We start from the raw sequence: 21,879 nt of genomic DNA on the forward strand, positions 1-21,879 counted from the left end.
CATTTGGATCTATTGTTTTCACAATTGCGACTTCTTCTTGGAGTTTGTATGATGATGAACTTGTAATTTTTTTGTATCCCATACAGCGTCTTTTTAGCCTTGCTGATGGGACGACGTTTCGACTTAACCCTGTTCCCTGGGTTATAAGCAGGGCGATGAAAATTAAATCATCTCCTCTATTTGCACAAATTTAGTCTGGGTTGTATTTTTTTCACCTGTAAAACCGGCCAGCTGTGTAAAAAGAGCAAAACAACGAAAATATATGCCACTTGTTCAATCGTGTCCGTTTTACGTCAAGACGAAGAACGAATACGCCCCATGAAAACATACAAATTTGTTTAAAAAACTCGTGTAACGAAATAACACACATATCAACCATTGAACATGTTGAAATGTCGAAAAAAACTGGCTGAAACAGTAAAAATAGGAAGTCCAGGAAGATGTCTAAATTACACGTTCATCTTCCCGTAGAACTCAAAAAGAAATCATCTGAAACATTTACACTGATGGACAAATTTAACGCACCACTCAATTTATTTAGTTTACAACTAAATTCATTATTTTTCTACATAAGTTACAACAGCTATCCTAGTCCTATAAACAGTAAATAATGTTTTTTTTTTTACTTCCTTTGTTTACTTTTCCCAATTGCACAAAAAGTAGCATTATAGTTAGAGTTACAACATTATTAGAGGAAGAAAACAGCCAGCGCGAAGGCGCCAGGAGACTGAATATAAATCACTATACAATAGGAAGGATTCTTCGGCGCCCCAAGGGAAACAAGGCTTCACAGTATCTAAAATACCACTTTCCATTTTAGAACTATACTTTTTTTCAGTTTCTTATTACAGTCATGATATGACTTGGTTAGAAATCAGGTTAGTTAGAAAATATTAGTGAAATAATTATCATTAATCTTTATTAATAATTATTAAGCTTAATATAACAATTTATATACCTGCGTTAATTTTGTTTAGCTAGCAGTTTGTTACTTAACTAATTAACAAGTTTACTTTTATTACGGTGTTGTTCGGTGCAAGACTATGACGAAAAATACCCTAGAAACAAAGTCAGGGTTGGATTGCGTAATTGCGCTCCAAACTTAAATCAACCTATTACATTTAAATCAAACTCGATTAAAGCAAGCGCCAATCAAGATTTAATCTAATTTATTTAGCTCCAGTTGAAGAAAAGAGCTGAACACAGCCTTGCCGTCGGAGAAAGGGGACCGACATTGGAGGATAATTAAAGGACTAAGGACAATTAAAGCGAACCTTGTTTGTTTAGTCCCTTAATCATAATAAGCGTGTTTTACAGTAAACATAAATATGTTGAAAGCATTTGGGGTTTATTAATAAAAAGTTCTGCTGTTTTTCACCACAGCAACTCTAATTGGTGTCAAACTAGGCTGAAAAACTTTATATTAGAGAATTTCTTCCTCCTTAGAGCCTCGCATTTGTTTTTTACCATCTTTAAGGGTATTTATACGATATGTAGAGCGAGAAATGTAGAAAGTATAAGTTATTTTTTGGCTTTCGGCTTAAGTAGTTTCCTTCCGCGAACACCAGTTGAACCACCTTCAACCACAATTGTCGTCCATATCTCAACTTCAGGCAGAAAAATCATTATTATTTATTTACTTATTTATTTTTTTATTCAAAACCCTTTCTGTTTGTAAAAGCTATAGAGGAATAAAGAAGAAACCTGTTGATACACCGATCCAGGGTGCAGGAAGTTTAAAGTGCATTTGGTCCCAGAAGTTATGCAATCAGAGCCCATAGGCATAGCACTCCAATAACCTTCAGGCGAGAGAGTTAATCTGAAACGACATATAAAGACAATTATCCTATCAAATAGCATCAGAGCACCAAGACATCATCAGCTGGAAGACGGTTGCTAGGTCCCAAGTAGTTGAGGGAAACGAAACCAATTCGAACCTTTCTGCCTATAGGACTATTGCTTCTTAAAATAGAAGGTGAGATGAAAATAAGGAAATAAAATATCTCTCACCGGAGTGAGCAAGTTAAACGTCCCCTTATACTATTTGAATGAAAGAAATTTCATGGACCTGATGAAGATTAGATTAGTTATACAGGAGCTTGCCTCTTTACTACCTGTACACAGGAGCTTGAGGCTTATTACCAGAACCCAAAGCTTTTTCAAAGGCGCCTTCAGGCTCTGGCTTTTCCTCTCCCAGGATTAGGAATCTCAGCCTACATAGGAATCAACAGAGGACCTGTTCCGCTGTTTATTCTTCTTCTTGGCAATAGCTGCACAGGTTTGTTTCTGTCACTCCGAGTCTATACATATGCCTCCGGAGTGTGCAGTGTCCATTTAGCAGTCAACTAATATTCTAGGCCTAGCACGTCCTAGATAATGCAATAGGTGTCCTGATTGAACCTTCCTTGGCCAATTTACTCTTCGTTGCTCATCTGTCCTGTTTGCCCTGGCACCCAGACAAGGGTAATTTTGTTATTTTCTCCAATGTCTAACAGGGCTCTGGATTAGAGGAAACAGGCATAGACACATAATTATTAAACGTTTCTTGACCTGGTGCAACAGACTCTTGGGCATCTGAGAATATGGGTGTTTAGATTTTGCAAAAACACGGATGAAACACACTGTGATGTTGGAGAAAGTGTTTTGGATCATGCAATCCAACCGTGATAAAAAGTAGCCGGAATCCATCTAATATCCAATAATAATGGATACAATGTTCTTAAAGTTATGGAAGTTCAAAATGAACGTTGTCGATCAGCAGTTGAGTCGCATTTGTTTGACTTACTATTTCCGGCTTTTTTATGGACGGATACAAAACATTTCAAGCATTAAAAACATAAAAAGCGTCTGTTTTGCGAGTTGCTTAAGTGCTTAAGTAACAAATGAAGCGAGAAATGCTTAAGAAATGCCTAGCGCCTTTTTAAAAAGAAATATTTCTCAAATTAAAGACAATGTTTAAAGAAATTGGGCATGTATAATTCAAAAGCCGCTCCCTGGCGTTTGGCGTACTATTCAAAATACGGGGGCCCAAGAAAATCCCGGAAAGACGAGCTGTTTGTTAATATTAAAGGTTCGCGTGTCCTCCTAGAGAACTACTCGTCTTTGGGCACCTGCACGCGATCCTCACCGGTACCTTGGGGCCGCCAATCCTTTGGTATTATAATTCGTCCAAATTATAATCCCCGTTTTCGCCGGGCTCACCTTCTGCTTAGATACGCTTGACTATAATTAGGATGACAAGGCGCCCTGCTCTCCGACCCGAGGTTTCAACCTCGTTTATTTATACCAAAACTGCTTCCGAATACAATCTTTTGGTTCTATTTGCCCCTATTCCAACATGAATGTACATATTAATAAATTTTCGGACATATCAAACGGTTACTCATCTTAGAATAAAAATTTATAAATATTGTTACATTTATAAAATTAATTGCTTTAATAAAATGCTGCACATTTTGTGTGAGATTTATTCCTGAGTTCTCCGAGGTAATGAACGTGTAGTTTATCGTTTCCTAGCGTTTTGATTAGCCTATATCGCTGATTTGTTCGCCATCTTCAGTCATAATTAGTGCTATTTTTAAACTTAATTTGGTTCTTGCCCTATTTTTATTCTAAACCAATAAATGGAAATGACGAAAAGCCGAACGCTCCTGACAGACCAAACCGGAGAAGTGTCAGGCAGGGATGATCGGAGACTAGCAAGCTACCATCTCTCTCCCTCTCTCCTCTCTCTCTCCCTCTCTCCCTCTCTCCTCTCTCTCTCCCTCTCTCCTCTCTCTCTCCCTCTCTCTCTCTTCTCTTCTCTCTGTGTCTTTCTTACTCCCTCATTCTTTTTTACTCTCTCTCTCTCTCTCTCCCTCTCTCTCTCTCTCTCTCTCTCTCTCTCTCTCTCTCTNTATCTCTCTTTCTCTCTCTGTCTATCTCTCTCTCTATCTCTCTCTCTGTCTATATCTCTCTCTCTCGTTCTCTCTCTCTCTCTGTCTATCTCTCTCTCTCTCTCTCTATCTATCTATCTATCTCTCTATCTCTCTCTCTCTCGCTCTCTCTCTCTATCTATCTATCTATCTATCTATCTCTCTCTATATATATATATATATATATATCTATCTCTTCTCCTCTCTCTCTCTCTCTTTCTCTCTACCTCCTTAATTATAAGAGAAGTCGTTCGTAAACTAATTTTACAATATTTGTTAAATAAAACGGTATTTATTCATTCTCTAGTTCGATCCTATAAGTTTACGATGTTACCATTATGATACATTTATAGGATTTTTTATAATGTACTGGAAATTTACATGGAGTGTCGAGCCGTGATCAAGAGAAGGTTTGTTACATTTAGATTGTTGTTTCAACCACTCTCATTTTGATTGTGACATATGTCTTCAGACGACGGCCTCTTTAGATTGCCATTATTGTTGGAGGGTTTATGAGGGGATAATGGCTTTTCGATTAATAGGTGGATAATATTAAAAGGTTAAATTTTTATGTAATTTACGATATTAGGATTCATTCCTTCGTGGACTAAGTACGTATTCAAGACTTGGGAGGTTTCATTGGGAACGTAAAAATTTTGATTGAATGATTAGTAGTACCACAGACTTCCAATTCGTAAAGGTTAAAGGAGTCTTATGTCGGTCAGTAATAAATCAGACCGTCTTCCTCTGGGTTCTTTATCGTGTATGGTTCTTTTGAGTTCTTATCGTTTAAGACGCGTGAGTCTAAATAGTGTGAGATATATAAAATTTCGAGACGAAATGGCACGATGTTTCATTAAATGATTTTTCAGCTGTGTACAATTGATTCAGTGTTGCCTATGAGAATAAAACCAACAGTTCATGTTTCTGCTGATCTAAAAATCAAAGGATTTTGTCTTGTGTTTAACTATGAAAAAGCCCGTGACTTTCAGAATCGATCCAATAGTATGAAATTTAACGACCATCCAGTACATAAATAAATTACAGCAGGTGCGGTCGGAGCCGGCACTCTATTAATTCAATCGGAACTTGATTATGACGAATCGCGTTTTATATGAATCTACTCTTGAAGTTGTGCAGATAAACGAACGCGCCACGCAAGGGGCAGAATATTAGTCGCCCGGGGTAATGAATGTTAATCAGCTCCGCCGTTTATTTTAAAAAAAGGGGGACGATTTCATACGTGGACCTCGTTTCGAAACGTGCACACTGGGAACGTGATTGTCTGCAAAAACCCTTCGGTCAATTCATCACCTTTTGATTGATTCTGTCCGTGGGCCTGTAAATGGAAGAAAGGATCAGGCGCGGTTGTACTCAGATTAATTAATTCGTATAAATCAAAATTTTTGCCCGCGGATGTTTCGATATTTCCTACTCCTTGATTTTATTCAAATAGCCCTTTTTAATTAGATCCTTGAACAAATATTTATGAATTATCTTAAGCCACATGCAAGCGTTTTCGTCAACTACCACCCGTATTGACATTAGAATAATATGTTGCGGACAGGAAACTCGGTCAATTATCACCTATCGTTTTGAAAATGGCTTCATTTGTGCTGCCGGTCGGCAATTATCAGTAACGATCGTTTTTGATCCGCCTATTCTCAGTCTTTCTGACCTTGCACGCCATTTTCAACAAATGCTTAATTAAGAATCTCTGGATGTCGGCTGCGTTAATCATCCATCTACCACGCACTATTATCGCTTCACCTAGAAATATATACAATCCGAGCCAGGTCGAAGACAGAAGCCTGCAGGAAATATGGATAAGAAGGAAAAACAAGCGAACAATAAACTAGGTTTCCCATCTTCATCTTTAGCACACACAAAAGTGTGAAAATGGCCTTTTTGTTAAGAACCAAAACGTGTGAATGATCGGGTGATCTGACAATACAATACGACAATAATTAAAATTAGTTTCCCTTATAATAGGTGTTTTACGTAAATAAAGTAAATTTATTATTTTGTTAGTCCCACAAGAATAAAAATAATAGCCGAGAAAACAATCAAAGCCGACCAAACGCGGCATTTAACTTTTGTTAATGTTTTTGGTCTCTTGGTTGATTTGTTGATTTGAGGCGGCATTTGATAGTATTGATCGAATGCTTACTTTTTTTAAATTGTTTTAAATTTTAAATTACTTTTTAACTAAGGTAGTAAATGCAATCCAAAGTTTATATGCCAACACGGAAGCAGCAGTGTGATCCCTTTCCTTCTCCTACCATGTTCTTCGATGGTTTCATACTTACTTTCAGTACACAAATATATACAAATATTCCTCAACCCAAACCCCATACAAGCCCCCTTCTTCTTCCCTGTCCGTCGTTACTGGTGTTCCTCAAGGCTCCAGTTTATCTGCCTCCTTCTTTTGTTGTTATATGATTTATATATGAATCTGACAGGACTTAAATGTCATGACCTCCTGAGCCGTTGAAAATGGACTCTCTATCAAAATTAAGTCCCAGACTATATTTGAAACCCATCTCTTTTTCCAACCTTACCTCCTATTTTCCGCTCTGCGTTAACAACCAACCAAGGAATTGTCCTTGATCAATGAACCCTATCATGAAAATTTCCCAAATCTCCAGCCAATTTCATCATGCAAGCCTACTCTTAACAAACAGCCAGCACCATAAAACTCCTGGTCTCCTCCCTTGTACTTTCCTATTTCGATTACACCTTTTTCATCTACAGTGGACTCACTAGCGAGCTTGTTAACAGACTCAAGAGAATCACGAACGACTTTCTTCGGTTCATATTTAGCTCCTTGCGCCTTAGGGAATCTTGAATGAGGCATAGTTTATACTGTTATTACTGTAATCTTGATGCCACTTTCCCTGTTTCAGGGTGTCACAATAAAGACACACTGTTGTTCTTCTCGATATCTAACCGAAGTCAACGTTTCTCTCCTATCAAAGAAGTTCTTTTTTTTATTTCAACACCGAGAAAATTTCCTCCCGACAAGTGCGGTTTATGTTTCAAGCCGGCATTTTCCTCATTCCTTGGATCGGGCCCACAGGCGTAATCCTGCAAGTGCTAATTAATTGTAAAGGTGATTGAAGCATTTTTCCTCATGGAAAGTAATTTTTTCATTTTCCCCTTCCGTATTCTTTGTTAATAATTTTTAATCATTTATTTTCTTAATTTCAAAGTTTTATTTGATTTTTTTTCATTTTCATTTAAAATAGACCCATGGTATAACCAATGACTAAATTGGAACAATGTGGATAATCTTTTAAAGGACAGCCTAAATAACTTCTAACTATAACGCAACATACAATTAAAATATAAACACTCGTTTTTTTTGTTTTTTTTTCAAAAAACATGGAAGTAGTATTCATATTTATATTTTATACATAATTCAACGTATACTTTTAATTTTCATTTTACCCCATGTTTATTCTTAAAATATAACTTGTTGAAAGGATCTCTAATATCTGTAATGTCTGACGGTTTCAATTATTTGCTTGTCATAAAACCAATTTTTATTTTTAGCCATTCTTTTTATCCTTACATTCCACGTAACTATCACTTTGTAGAAATTGTGGTTCTAATAAATAATAAATAGAGCCACTGTAAAATTTCAAAAGTACAAAATATCATTTTAGACTTTCCACATAAATAATTTGCCAAAAGTCGGCGTATTTAAAAAACAACTCGCCCATCAGACAGGTTTCAATTCAATGACCCTTGAAGAATGAAGCGATTTTATATCGAACGTTGCAAATTGTTTACAAAATAGAGTCAGTGGGTCGCCCGGGGTCCTGGGGAGATTTCAACCCTGGAATATGTCCAAGATATTGCGTAAAATTTGTCTATTTGCGTGTGATTTGTTGAGGTCAAGGGGCGGCGAACGACACGACACACTGGCACTTCTGATGATTGACAAAACACAAGGTCGAAGCGCATCTTCCTCCTCGCCCTATTTCTGGCCTATTCAACAGTTTATTACAAAAAATCAAATTTTTCCACTGTCAATGATTTTGCTACCTTTTTGAGAAAGAAGAAATTATCATATTCATCTTCATTTTAATTATTCATTTATTATTGATGAGCGAGTACTTAGCATGTCATAATATCTCGTAGTACATCATATATTTCCGTTCAATTTGAACTCATTTCATGAAATTTGTACTAATTTTCTTCAAAATTGGCAATGTCACTGTGGTTGGCATTATGGAGAAAGGTGATCGAAGGAAAAAGTAAGTGGTCAGAGCTAATGTACCTTTTCATCAAGTCAGTAATTTCAGCAATTCTCAACTTTTCAACATTTAACTTCCTATCTTACATAATAAAATTTATATTTTTTTTTTCAAAAATTTTGCTAATTGGCTTGACTAAAAATTAAAGTTTTCATTGCTTTTGCTTAATATACAATAAAATACATTACTTAAATGGACTTAAATTATTATTTTAATTTTTATTTATTTTTTTACATTATTTTTTCTTTTTTTATTAGAACTTGAACTTGTTGATTTAGCCTTTCAAAAATAGCAGTTATTAACATTCTACTCATTCGTTAATCGCCGAAGACAACTTTTACCATAATATTTGTCCATCTACTTCCTTCTCGTTTTGTTGGTTGCATAATACATTTTTGACATAGTTATTTTTTAATTTTTAAAACGGGAAGATTAATCGGTCCTCAATATCACAAAATTATTAATTACATTTACATACAAATTAAAACAAATCGTTCTCAAATGTATAAACTAAACTGACTTGAATTTTGATTCGGCTATATTGAAATATTTATGTTGTTATGTTATATTTTTTTTAAATGTATTTATTTTTTATTGAAAGAAGATACACGATGTTTTTCGAAGTGAAGGACATATCCAAACAAATTGAAATATAAATCCTCAACTTTCAAATGTTATGCTAATATATACATAAGTTGGTCAAAGTGGAACGAGATATTATATATGTGAATAACCACATCAATATGCAAAAGGGAAGAAATTGAAATCCTTGGATATCATTGAATAATTAGTCCTGAAATGTTTGTAATAATACTGTTAATTTATCGGATGATGGATGAGGGAGTTACCTTTTTTAGAGATGGGGGTTAACAAAATTATGCTTGCAATTTTTTCTATCCATTTGTGGTTTTTCCCATTTGAAAATGCGTTCTCAAATTTTAAATTGTAAAAAAATAAATAATCTCATAATGTACAATTGATTATTATTCCTAAAATAACATATCTTTTATGGCTAAAATTCCATCTGTTAAATACTTAGATTTCGTCGCTCTTTTCTTAAAGATATTGAAAGAATAAGACATGAATATGAAATTTGGTTTATGTGATTTTTATGTCATTTATATAAATAAATGTTTTCATTTGGTTAGGAAAAATAAAAATAATATTTAAATTGGGTTTAAATCTAACGAAACAGTCTTTAAATAATAAACTAATGTTAAAAATGAGTGAGTACTCTCAAGTCTTTAAGTGAAGATTTAATTTATGCAGTTCCAGGTATAAACCGTTGATTGAAGAAAGAAAGGCGATGATATTGACATATTTCATTAATCTGGAAACCTATTAGAGAATCGTTTTATAAATCATTAAGCGATAAGCAATAAAAACACAATTTGGTACGGTGTTCTGCAAATATGAGAGAAAAATAAATATTTTTTAAAGAAGCCTGCGCCCATTGCAAGCCATTCCCAGGAGATCTGGGTTCATCCTTAATCTCAAGGTTTCCTTACTGCTTTCCTTTTATGGAAAACGGTCTAGAAAAATGTTTTCAATTTTTTTCGTACAGTAGCCCAAAACGACCTTTTCTTATCTTAAATGAAAATTTTGTGAATTGGAAACTTTTTCGTTGGCCTTGTTTCCGTTGACTCGTTTTGTATATCGAATGTGGATGTTATCCGTTTTATTTATTGATAAATTAAATATTCATCGATAAATACTAAATTGTTAACTAATTAATAAAGATTACATCGACAATTAAATTATATGATTTTTTTAAATCGTTTCCGACCGTTCTTTTTCGTCAGACACGTTTCGGCATTTCGACTTCTTCAGAGTGGATCAGGGATCACATAAGATGATTGAGATAAAAGACTGCCAAATTAGCGAAATGCTAAAAAAATATGCAGATCAGGAGGATCGAAACGATCAAACTACATGTTCATCCCAGAAATCCAACGAACAATTATCACAATATATTTAAATTCTATTGGCGAAAATAGAATTGGAAATGTGGAAAATAATGGTGATGGTGACTATCATGTGATGGATGTTGAAGCGAACGGAAGCAGGTTTGCAGTTTTTCTCAGTTCAGTGTTCCTTTCTTCCTAGGCCATTGACTGTCACTGCTACATTTGCTTTTTTTACTCTTTTTTTGTGTGTGTGTGTACCCTAGGATAAAGGTCTCCATTGAGCCGTTGCCACATCATTCGAAGATGATATGGTGGCTGATTTTTCCTCCTCATTGCATAACCTGCAAATGGAAACACGATGATTGTGCTCATGTTATGTAGTTTTCTCAGATGCCAGTGACGGGTACTCAGATTCTGGCCCTCTCCAATGACAGCAGTGAGTTTGCTAAGGTGGAGCTGCTGCTACTTGGTTAGGGTTGTTTTAGCATACGTTAGCTATACTACGGGAGTATAGCACCCATAGAGTGAATCAACTTCCCTTTTTGTTTTGTTTTTGGATCTATTCTACGATGGAGGATTCTGCATTTGTTTTTGTTTTCCCAAGTATACGTTCAGGACTGATATGTGGTCTTGCAGATCCTCCTCTGGCCAATTTACTTTTATTTTTCGTTACTCAGAATTCCTTTGTGTCCTGAGGCTTTTTAGATGGCCCGGCTTTATTTCTCTTGAACAATGACGCTATCAGAAAAAAATATATGCTTAATATTTTGTAGTCTACTTTCAAATTTTTAGCTTTTTTGGGGAAAAATTATAAAGGGTAACTCAGGCCAGTTCAACTTCAAAATTTCATATATATTCTGATACAACATTTAAAGGATTTTTTATGCTGAAAACAATGGTGCAATCAGATTTTAAATTGGTCAAAAAAGTCAAAGTTATGACAAAAAGTTCTCAATTGTATCAACAGTACCTATTTGTTACATTGAGTACTCCATTTAAAATGAACCGAAGAGCACATTTTACCAATCAACAGCGAGTTGATATGTACAACTGTTTTATCGATAATGGTGGTATTGCGCGTGGGTTGGCAAGTCACCCCAGAAGGAGGTGGATGGAAAGACCAGAAAGAAGATGGAAACGACCAAGCGTCATCATCCCACAAATCTCAAGAATCACAGAATAAATTATATTGGTGTAAAAATATTAACAAATATAAAACACACTAGGTCTAAAATTGTGGCTAATATACTTTTTATTCTAGATTTTAAAATAAAACTTGATAAATTGACTTTTAATATTCGAACTTGCTGTTCGAAACTAGAACTGTTGAAAAAATTATTCATAGAAAAAGAACTAATGTCGTAGTTTAACTATGAAAATCTAGTAGTTAATATCAACTGTCCTGATCTCATCTTTGCCTAATTTATTTAGCTCTAATTCCCATTAAAGTGAAATGGCATCAGATAATTGCTATATTTGTTGGGAGAAAAAATCTTAAATCTATTAATACGTCTATTTTTCCATGATGTCGAAACCTTTTGAATATTTTGGATGGCATTAAAATGCAAAAACTGTTGCCTTCAATTGCGAACCCTAATAATCCGTTTGAATTATAACAATACGTAACCGGGCTCGTTAATAATCGGCCTTACAATGGCCGTAAACAGGCAAAGTGAATATTAAATAGAATTTTATTACTATTAAAACAGTCACGTGCTAATAACGGACTAATTTACGACCGTGGGAGCCTTTCTGTCAGTCTTTTGCTCTCTGGTAAAGGTCGATAATTGTAGTGGATTAATGGTAAGGATTAAAGATTCCACCGATGGAAAGGTACAATTAAACTCTGGTGTCGGGGGATCATTAATGTAACCAATGATGCTAATTCTGTTTCTTTCAACCGGTGAGTGTTGTCGGCAATGGAAATGGTAGTTCTTCGTGTGACCAGGTGATGAGGAGAGCACGGTCTTGCTGTTCTTGCTTTCCGTATGATTCACGATTTTTTTCTGGTCCTTCTTTCATTTGACGTGAAATGAATTAATTATCAACCCTGAGGAATGTACTTTACTCTCCTCCTAACGTAGATATGGACATTGTTTTTCCGAGGTATAACCAGGCAAGACAGGCAAGGCAAGAAAGAGAACAGGAACAAAACAATTGATCGTCGTAAAAAATTGCCCGATTATAAATGAACCATTTATCTCGCATCGTCTATTTCTTTCGCTCTATTTTTAAAAAGTGAGAGTTGCTTGGAGAGGATCTCTCGTCTAGGCGGCTTCTTATAGCTGTTCGGAGTAGGTATTTATCAATAGTTGAACACATCGACTAATCGTTCTCTTCACCAGTAAATTCTTCTCGTTTAAAGGCATCTATGCTTTTTCCAAGTCTTCTATCTTGTTCTAGAACTAGGAATTAGTGTTAACTGCCAATGCTTACTGAGTGCTTTATTATTGATTTATTTCTGTGATTTAAAGTTGCTGACCGCGGTAATAATGCTCCGACCATTACTAGGTTTTTTTTATGATTTTACCGTCACCTTGCATGTCGTCTGGGATGCAATCTATTGTTCTAGCATCTGACCTCTTGCTAATTAAAATTTATAGGGGGTTATTGCGCAAATTTTCTTTTGACATCCCATTTATTCAATTGGATCAGTATTCAAGAAATTGAAAATTCGAGAATTGTTTTTCTGTTGACTTGGAAGATATAGGTGACAAATTATAATAAAGGTGAGTTTCAGTATGAATAAATTCAGTGTCAACTTTCATTTCTGTAATATTCAATTTTTTTAAATTGGAAAATTCTCTCTTGAGGTCTGCAGGGCGATTTACCTGTCATTTTCTACCATTATGGTCTTCCTATCATTGTTAATTTGGTCTTCCAGACACGTTCGGCATTTGGCGGTGTCTTGTATTTATCACCCAGCTTATACCCTGACCTACCAGTAAAGATGGCGAATCGCCAAATCGCTTCTCCTTTTCCATGTTGATGAAGGTCAGAAGAAACCGTAGTTTGTTTGAACTTTGTTTTTGAAGACGACGAATCTGTACGATCCAGGTGTAATTCAACCTATTTGAAAGGTTGCTGCTCGAGGACGTTTCCTCCTCTCAATTTGACTTCTCTCTGTTCTGTTTTATCTAATTTTACGTGAAACAAGACATTTGGCTTATAGAAATTTATACATCCTTCATTTCATACCAGTGGATTGCTCCATCAGTAAACGACTGTACGTTATAATTCAATGTACTTATTTGTACATCTATCAGTAAATAACAAAAACCAACTTCGTCTTCTTTTATTGGTTTTCGTTCATGAAACAGTTTTAGGTTTGCGGATTTATTGTTGAGCTAATGAGCCGTTTGTACTACATCAATGAGGTAAACAGTGGGAAGCATTGGGCTCCTTCAGATACGGGCCACAGCTTATTATCTATAGTAAAAAATGTGTTTTCTCGTCAGATGGTATTTACCATGCTTGTAGTAATGTGTTTTGAGGTTTTCCTCCTCTTCTCGACAAGTCTCCGAAAATTGATCTGGTCACCAGACCTACAATAATCCTAAATTTGCCGGGAATGATGTGAATCCCTACACAAGATTTAAAAGACAATTAAGAAGACTTGGACATCCTCGAAGTCACCTCGGACCGTAATCTGACTTGTCCGTCAAAACTAAACTAACCTTATACAAGACTTTATTACGACCACTTTGGACTTAAGGAGTGGAATTGTGGGGTTGTGCTAAGCCATCTTCATCCAGCCATCATCCAGTGTATCCAATCCTTCCAAACAAAAGTCCTCAGACAGATCGTCAAAACTCCTTAATACGTCACTAATCCTCACTATCCACAACAACCTCAAAATTCCTTTTGTCAACGATCTTATTCCTTCCCGTATGCCAAAAGTTTCACACGAACCTCTTGATCCATCCTAACCATACGTCTCGACTCCTCTCTGCACATTCCCAACAATGGACGATGGTCACAAGACCTCCATGCCTTTATCCCTCACACTGAGAGGGTTTTATAGTCACATTTGTAACATGTACGATATGAATAGGATACAAGTAAAATAATTTTTTTTTAAAGTTTGTCGGGTTTGTTGCATCAGATTTAAGTTTAGACGAGAGTTTCTTTCACCAGTTATGGGTTTTTTCTTTGATCTACTCTGCGTTTACTTCTTTTTTGTGGCAGTTCGAATTAAAATTTTGAAATAATTGGGTATTGATAGTATTGCCGTGGCACCCTCCGACGTTGGTTTGTCAGCCCTTTTGGTCCTGTCTAATAGTCCTGGTACCCAGAGTAAAGACAATTGTTTTCTGTATCTGTTTATCTAAATTTATTCACTTGTTCCATGCTGGAAATAAATGTAAGATTCAATTGAGCCACTTCTTTAAAAAAAAAAAAAAAGGAATTTAGAATTTTTATGAAGACCTTCGATGTTTTTGCTCTTTAGTTTCTTTCTTCTTCGAGTAGTTATAGCATTAATTGATTGATATTGTAACTGTTCGTCATCCTTTGCCCTAACTCAAGAGTCGTTTGTCAGTTTTTCGAGCCCCTCTCGGATTGCCAGTTGGCGCTTGGATCCGGATGAATTACGATGTCTAGTCTTTCACCTCGTGGGGCTTCGCAACCATTCGCTTTTTCGTCTGTAAAAGGCCTGCTGTTTGAAATTAATACTCCGTGATTCGTCTCATCCCATTAAACGGAGAGAAAACAAAGTGATAGATTTCCAGCCGATTGCTCTTGCGATGCCTCCGTGACTGGTTTTAAGGGGCCATTTGTCTCGATTGGGTGATCGACATTAGAACCGCCTCGGGCGACGTGGCCCCACCAATATAAAACCGTGACTACTTGCTATTTGATTAACTGCCGGCTTCAATGCTCAACACACCCGTCGTTAAACAAATCGAGTTACGTTTTAACTGTGTTTTCACTTCGGTTTCAGATTCCTCTTTAATCACGCCCAAAGATATTTGGTCCATCGAGAACGTCTGGAAAGGATCGCCGACCCTCCTGCAGATCAACTCAGTCTGGAGGAGCGAAAACAACACTGGGTAAGTGCATTTACAAAAAAAATTTATTTAACATACATCACTGGCCAATAAATAATTGCATGTTTGTACAGATTTCAAAATATACCAGGAAATAACTTTTTGAATGAATACAATTACATAACAATTGGGCTGTAAAGAAAAAGACCGTTTTGTTTTGTTTTTTTCAAGACAAATTAATATTTAATTTGATTGTTACAGACCATTGTGGTCAATCCACGTTGTGTTGGTCTGAAAGACGCGTCTGACCAATGATGAAAAAATTGTTCGGTAACTACCAAATTACAAGTCCATCACCGCACATACCACACGGAGAAATCTCACAACAAAATTAATATGTTTATGTATTTATTTAATATAAAATATAGCCTTTTTAGTTCGCTGTCATTAGCTATCTTTCAGCTAGTTGCTTCATCCGACGTGGTACCACGACTTAAGATAGATATCGATTTGTTTCAATTGTTTTCCCTTTGACACGTCAGGGATCAGATCATGTAATAATCGTCCGGAACTAGATCTTGACTATAAGATGGGTGTGGCGTGAGTTCGATAACATCTTGTCCTTAGTCCGAAGTCTGCGGCCAAGTAGCTGGAACAGATCTTTTCCATTAACCAACCGTAACGCTGTGACAATTCGCGTACATTCTTTGAGTGGAGTTCAAAGTTCATAGAACATCCATCAGCAATAAACTCTTGGTCAATAACTCCTTCATAGTTACAAAAAAAGGCCCAGTGTGGATTTTTTTCACACAGTTCCCATGCAATAACTGGAAAAGCCGTTTTCCCACGTTAAAGTTATTTTACACGGTTATCAGGCTTTTATCAGCACATTTTTTCAATTTAAATTATTTATTAAAACTGGTCTTATTATGCCTAATATTAATTTTACAACGATATATATATATATATATATAGAATAAATAAATGTTTACATTATTATAAACCTACAATAAGAGTTACACTTCACTATTCACGAAATTTTGAACTACACTAAACATTTAGCTTTGTTTTTTAACCTTTTGACAGTATATTGATTATGTAGGAGTTTGGTCGCTTCCACATTCCCACGCCTCCACATTGGTTGAGGCGAGACTGGCGTTTGGCGGCAAATCTTTGTCATCTCAGGGATCTTAAGAACCCTATGTAACTCCTCATTCATTACGTAAGATTTTATTTTGGAGTGTTTGTATATGTTTGATATTGCTGTAAACCCCATAATAAAAAATAACCTATGGATCTGGTGGAGCAAAGCTCAACGAAAAGTAGCTACTCAATCAATAGGAGCTTACAAAGACTAGCAAACTTATGTATCACAGGAGCAATGAGAACAATCCCTACAAATGCACTGGAAACATTTATACAAGAAGAGGCTAGTAAAAGCTCATTTAGGCTCCAAAAACAATCAAATTGGATAGGAACTTAAAGCCATAATTAACAAAATCAGACTGCCATTCTAATAAATGGGGACTGACTATATGATCCCGGAAAGATTCTTTACAACTTTCTATAAAGTCCCAACGGACTATAACGGAGAGGGAGAACACAGGAGAGTATCAGATACAATGATATGGAATACAGTTGGTAACAAAACAAACGTTCCCGCATTTTCTGTACAAGCCCAAAACGAGCAATCAAACTCATTAGGGAAATATACTTCGTTCTTTCAAGCAGAAATACATGCCGTCAACGCGTGTGCCCGGGAAAATCGTAAAAGAGGGTACACTGGCAAAAAAAAAACTTCATAAAATCTGATAGCCAAGCAGCCATTAAAGCATTAGCATGTAAACACCGGAAAATGCATCAACCTGATGATATCTTGGGTGTCAGGGCACAAAGGAATTTTGGGTAACGAGAAAGCAGACAGACTGGTCAAAGGAGGATCTGCAAGGCATACATAGGCCCCGAAAATTCTCTTGGGATAGCAAAAACAAATATAGAATCCTCCATCTCAGAATGGATCCAAACAAAACAAAAAGAGAAGTGGATAAACTCTAGCGGCGCTAGACACAGTAAATTTACAATGAAACAACCTTCTCCAAGACGGGCAAAATCACTGCTGCATTTGGAGAGAGCTAAACTCAGAGGAGTGGTAGGACTACTAACCCGACACTAGCATTAGAGAAAATACCTATACAACAGGGGCGTATATAACGATGATCCCATCTGCAGATTATGTAATAAGGAGGAAACACCCACCCATATCACCTTCGAATGCGAAGCAACAGATCAAAGGAGATTCATCCTAACATACGAAAAAATTTAGGGAATGGAGTCTATTCCACTGCACTAAAGAACTAGGATGGTACTCAAAGCTAGAAGGCTGCAGGCTTGGGTAGCACAGACCCCGCTTCCTAGTATCCTTATTGACATACCATACCGTACCATACAACCCCATAGTTGAATACCATATGTCCACATTTGGTTTAGGACTTGTCTGCATAACAATATTTTATTTTGTATAGCATGGTTGGAGCCATGTCCTCGCAACCAGTGTAGTTGTCTATACCTTAAACCTACATCTGTCATTTTTTTTTCTTCATGTGCTCTTTTCAACTCAGCCTGGCATCTAAGGTCATTACCAGATATTCAGTTGTATTGCTGTATTGTATAATCAGCTACTCAAACATGAACAGGGGCTGGGATTTACACTCGAGTACGAACTAGGCTTGACATTGCTCAAGGCAACCGCAGTCCATAATATCCAAGAAATCATCGAGGAAGCCATCCCTCAAACCAGAGATCTCATCGGCAGGGATTCCTTCTTTCCCCATTTTGCACTCCCCAAACCTCAATCCCATTGAGCAGATTGGGATGCGTTGCAGAGAAGGCTTTTCGATCACCATCAGCAGCTAGTTGATCTTCAACAACTGAATGCCCTTGCAACATCTATGAAGTGAAGTTCATTATGAAATTAGTGACTACCTTATTAACATATGCCTAACAGGTGCACAGAGGTTTTAGCAAGCAGAGAACATTATACACGGTATTAGTTGTTTAAAAAAATTATTGTGTCCAATAAACAAATTATGGAATTAAAACGTTTTGTTTTGTTATTTTTTAAAATCCATTAATTAAATTGTCCTTAGGTAAAAAATATAATAATTTCTAATCAATTTTGATGCAATTTTAATAAAAAATAAAATGAAAATGCTATGGAAAGTAAATACTACAAAATTGGCAATATCCCTATTCATTTTTGAGTAGTTTACTAACATTGATTGTGAAAGACGAAATATGGTACACTTTTTTGTTTGTAAAAGTTATATGTCCTGATTTATGCTGATTGAGCTTGATTCTTCATTTTTGCCCATCCGTTTATCTTATTATAAGTCTTTTGAAGGGTTTAGGTTGATGGTCAGTCCTACTGATATCACCGCTGTGTCACCTGCAATCATTGCAATTTTTACTCCATCAATTTTCGGAAAATCATTGGTGTAGAACAAGTAAAGCAGTGGACCCAATAAGCTACCTTGTGGACTCTTGCATTTGTTGTTTTTAATTCTGAATATTGATTTTCTTGTTTGACTCTAAAATATCTGTCAGTTAGGTAGAAACTAATATCTGCATACTGCATTGGTAGCATCCGTTTTAATTTACTGATGAATCCTTTATGCCATCTTTTTTGTCTGCAGGGTCTATTAATTGTTGCCATCTTTTCCAAGCCTTTCTTTTCTGATCCTTCCGATTCACCAGTGCTTTAATTTTCTTGGAATAGTTGAAGGATGATGAAGAAATGATTACTTGATAATTGGTACACGACAATTAAAAATATATTATATAACTTTTTTGACAAAATATAAATGTGTAATATTCAGTGACTGTTAATCAATGATTATTTAAAGTTAGTGAGATGCGATCTGGTGTGATGCAGGTTTTTTCTTTATCGTGCAAACGTTTCGATCTTTATTGAGACCATCTTCAGTGGGATTTATAAACATTGTTTTAATTTTACTAATACGTATATGATATTGTATAAATTTATATTAATATCTTATACGTATTATATAATTGAAACTATGTTTATAAATCTCCGACTCTGAAGATGATATCAAAAAAGACCGAAACGTGGGCAAGACAAAGAAAATGTTTTTCTAATCTACATAACACCAGACCGCATTTCACGATCTTTAAATTAACCAAATGTAAACTTTATCGCGTAATATTAATAAGAAGAAGAGCATATTTTATGATATTTCCTCATTTTGCACAGTCCAAAAGTGACACTCATTGAAAAAAAAAACATCAAACAAAGTAACGTAAAATGTTGGTACCTGCCTATTTATAATACTATCAATAGGTGCTGTTAGAATAAGCTAAAGTCAATTAATTTAATAATTATTTGATTATCAAGACTTGAATTATGCTTTATAATGCAAATTGTAATTATTCTAAGCTATTTCTTGTGTGGCTATATTCACTTCATTATTTATTATGTCTTATAAAACAGAAATAATTCATTCTGCTTATTGCTTCTTTGAGTTTCCTCGGTGTATATTATTAAAGGATCGGTTATTCTTAGTTCGTTTATGAGTCAGAACTGTTATATCCTGTAAAGATTTACAGTAAAGGTGGGTAATGTCGTATTCATTACAGATTATGTAAAACTTCTTTGTGTTAAGAAATATAAAGTACAAAATATTACAAACTCACCTATCGTTAACTAGCAAGTCCTTGGCGAAAAACTGGCCAATTATGTTTCTATGGTTATTTAATCGGTAATTTATGGCGGTCGTAAAGTTTTCTCGCAACATTCTAAGCTTCCGGTTATTTTATTATTTTCCTTGATTAGATAGACATTGTACTGTGTATTTACGTTAACGAGCCGTTTGTTTTTTGTTTTGTTTTTTCAGCACCGGTGACTATGCCGACAGCTTGCGGAGGCGGAAAATCCACCGGTGCGACGTACCTGGTTGTGATAAAGTCTACACGAAGAGCTCCCACCTCAAAGCCCACAAAAGAACTCACACAGGTATGTAAAATTTAACTTAAATCCTATCATCCCTGAACTTTTTCATCCGTCTGATGATCAAATTGCATTAAATGATAGTGAAAACAATTAGTCGTCCCCAATATTTCTAAAATGAACTAACATAGTGAAAAAATATCGTGGGTTTTGGGTTTATTTACCTATTATTTTTTTAATTAGTTTTAATTCAAATTTCTATAACCATTATAATCTGATGATAGTGATATTTATCAACACATACTTGACCTTTCCTTTTCATCAATGCCGGCTATTTATTAGCGTAATTTTGATATATTTGGTCTTTTCCCTGGCAATAAGTCATTGGGTAGTCATTGCCAGTCACAAGTTTTGTTTTCAAATTAAGATTCTGTTTTATCATGTGACAAGGAGGCTGATTGAAATCTAAATACTGAGCTGAATAGCGCCGATTGTAATGCATGATCCATTTTTCTATATATCTGTCTTCTAGTTTGCAGACGTGCCTTAAGTTCTCTGCCTGACGGAGATTTTTTTCCAGTCTCTTATGTTAAATATGCTGGCTTCTGTAAGGGTATCTATAAGCTTTCGATCAAATTTTGTGAGTTTATTGGGAATAATAACCATTAAACCAATGTTTTATTAAAGCAAATAAAAAGACAAAATTTCTTGATATCTGTTTGGTGGATATTATTTGTTTTTTTATCAAATCCAAAGTTAAATAAAAAAGCGAAGCTACTTAATTATCGGTTTGGTGGAAATTGTTTGATAAAATTCAATTTTACCGTGTTTTGCTCACTTTTTTAAAAATTCTTAATTCGATCTAGCTTTTCTTCTTCCTTTATTTTTTATTATTATTTATTAATTATTTTTTATTAAAGCCAATGAAAATAAAAAGTCAGAGATTGCTAGATTATCTTTTGTACTGATATCGTTTCATGAATTTGAATTTTACCTACTTTGAATACTTTTTGAAGCTTCCTAACTGAAACTAGATTTAATTGTATTTCTTTTTCGTGTGAATAACTAATTGTATTTATCCTAAATTAAAAGGTACAAATTAAAAAGTGCAATTGCTAGATTATCTGGTTTTAATGGGTCTTATTAAAAATGATTATAAATCTTTTGATGATTACACATTATTCTACTTTGACCACCTTTTTGATTCTTTCTTTCTCAATTTGACTTGTTTCTTCCTTCCTGACTTTTGTGTTCATTTCCATTATTAGCATAAATTAGATTAAATTCCTAATATTTTCAACAAAAAGTAAATATTATTGTAATATAAATATGAATAAATTAACATTAAGAAATACAACAATGAAACATCAGTACATATAAAATATTCAGACTGTGATATCACATGACATTATAAACTTTAAAAAGCTCTGGTATATGTCTCCTGCTAGTAATGCATAATTGTATGTTTAACCGATGCTCTATTGATGACTTTGCGATGGCTTGATACATCCTCGCCTCTGAGGCATGTATTCTTCGCAGAGCAGCAATGTTCCTCAGATCTTCAACTCCATCGAATGTCATTCAATTTGCGGTTGGTCTCAGCTTTATTTTGTGAAGGTAAGCCCCCACAAATACCGTGCCCGGTTATAGTAATACAAAATCTTATTGTTTTCCACCTTCAGCAAACCACAACTTATTTTTAAGAACAAGGAAGAGGATTAGTGTTATGTTTATTAGTTAAGTTGAATTGTTTATTAGTTTTATTATGTTTATTAGTGTTATGTTTACCTACTTCGGATGTCTTATAGGCAGATTTCTATTTGCTTATGACCTTATGGTTGGCAT

The 21,879-nt window shown here is 35.2% G+C and overlaps 1 protein-coding gene across 3 annotated transcripts in view; it reads left to right on the forward strand.

Moving 5' to 3' along the window:
- LOC106672692 (Krueppel-like factor 6) overlaps window positions 1–21,879 on the forward strand; it is a 245,110-nt gene that overhangs the window by 182,523 nt on the left and 40,708 nt on the right. For all 3 annotated transcript variants that reach the window (XM_024230627.1, XM_024230625.1, XM_024230626.1), the window contains 2 exons: window positions 15,026–15,134; window positions 19,982–20,100. In XM_024230627.1, coding sequence (XP_024086395.1) covers window positions 15,026–15,134; window positions 19,982–20,100 — 228 coding nt within the window. The remainder of the gene's footprint in view (window positions 1–15,025; window positions 15,135–19,981; window positions 20,101–21,879) is intronic.

Source organism: Cimex lectularius, unplaced genomic scaffold (genome assembly GCF_000648675.2).
Source record: "Cimex lectularius strain Harlan isolate CLEC.00 unplaced genomic scaffold, Clec_2.1 scaffold61, whole genome shotgun sequence".
Taxonomy (NCBI): Eukaryota; Metazoa; Arthropoda; class Insecta; order Hemiptera; family Cimicidae; genus Cimex; species Cimex lectularius.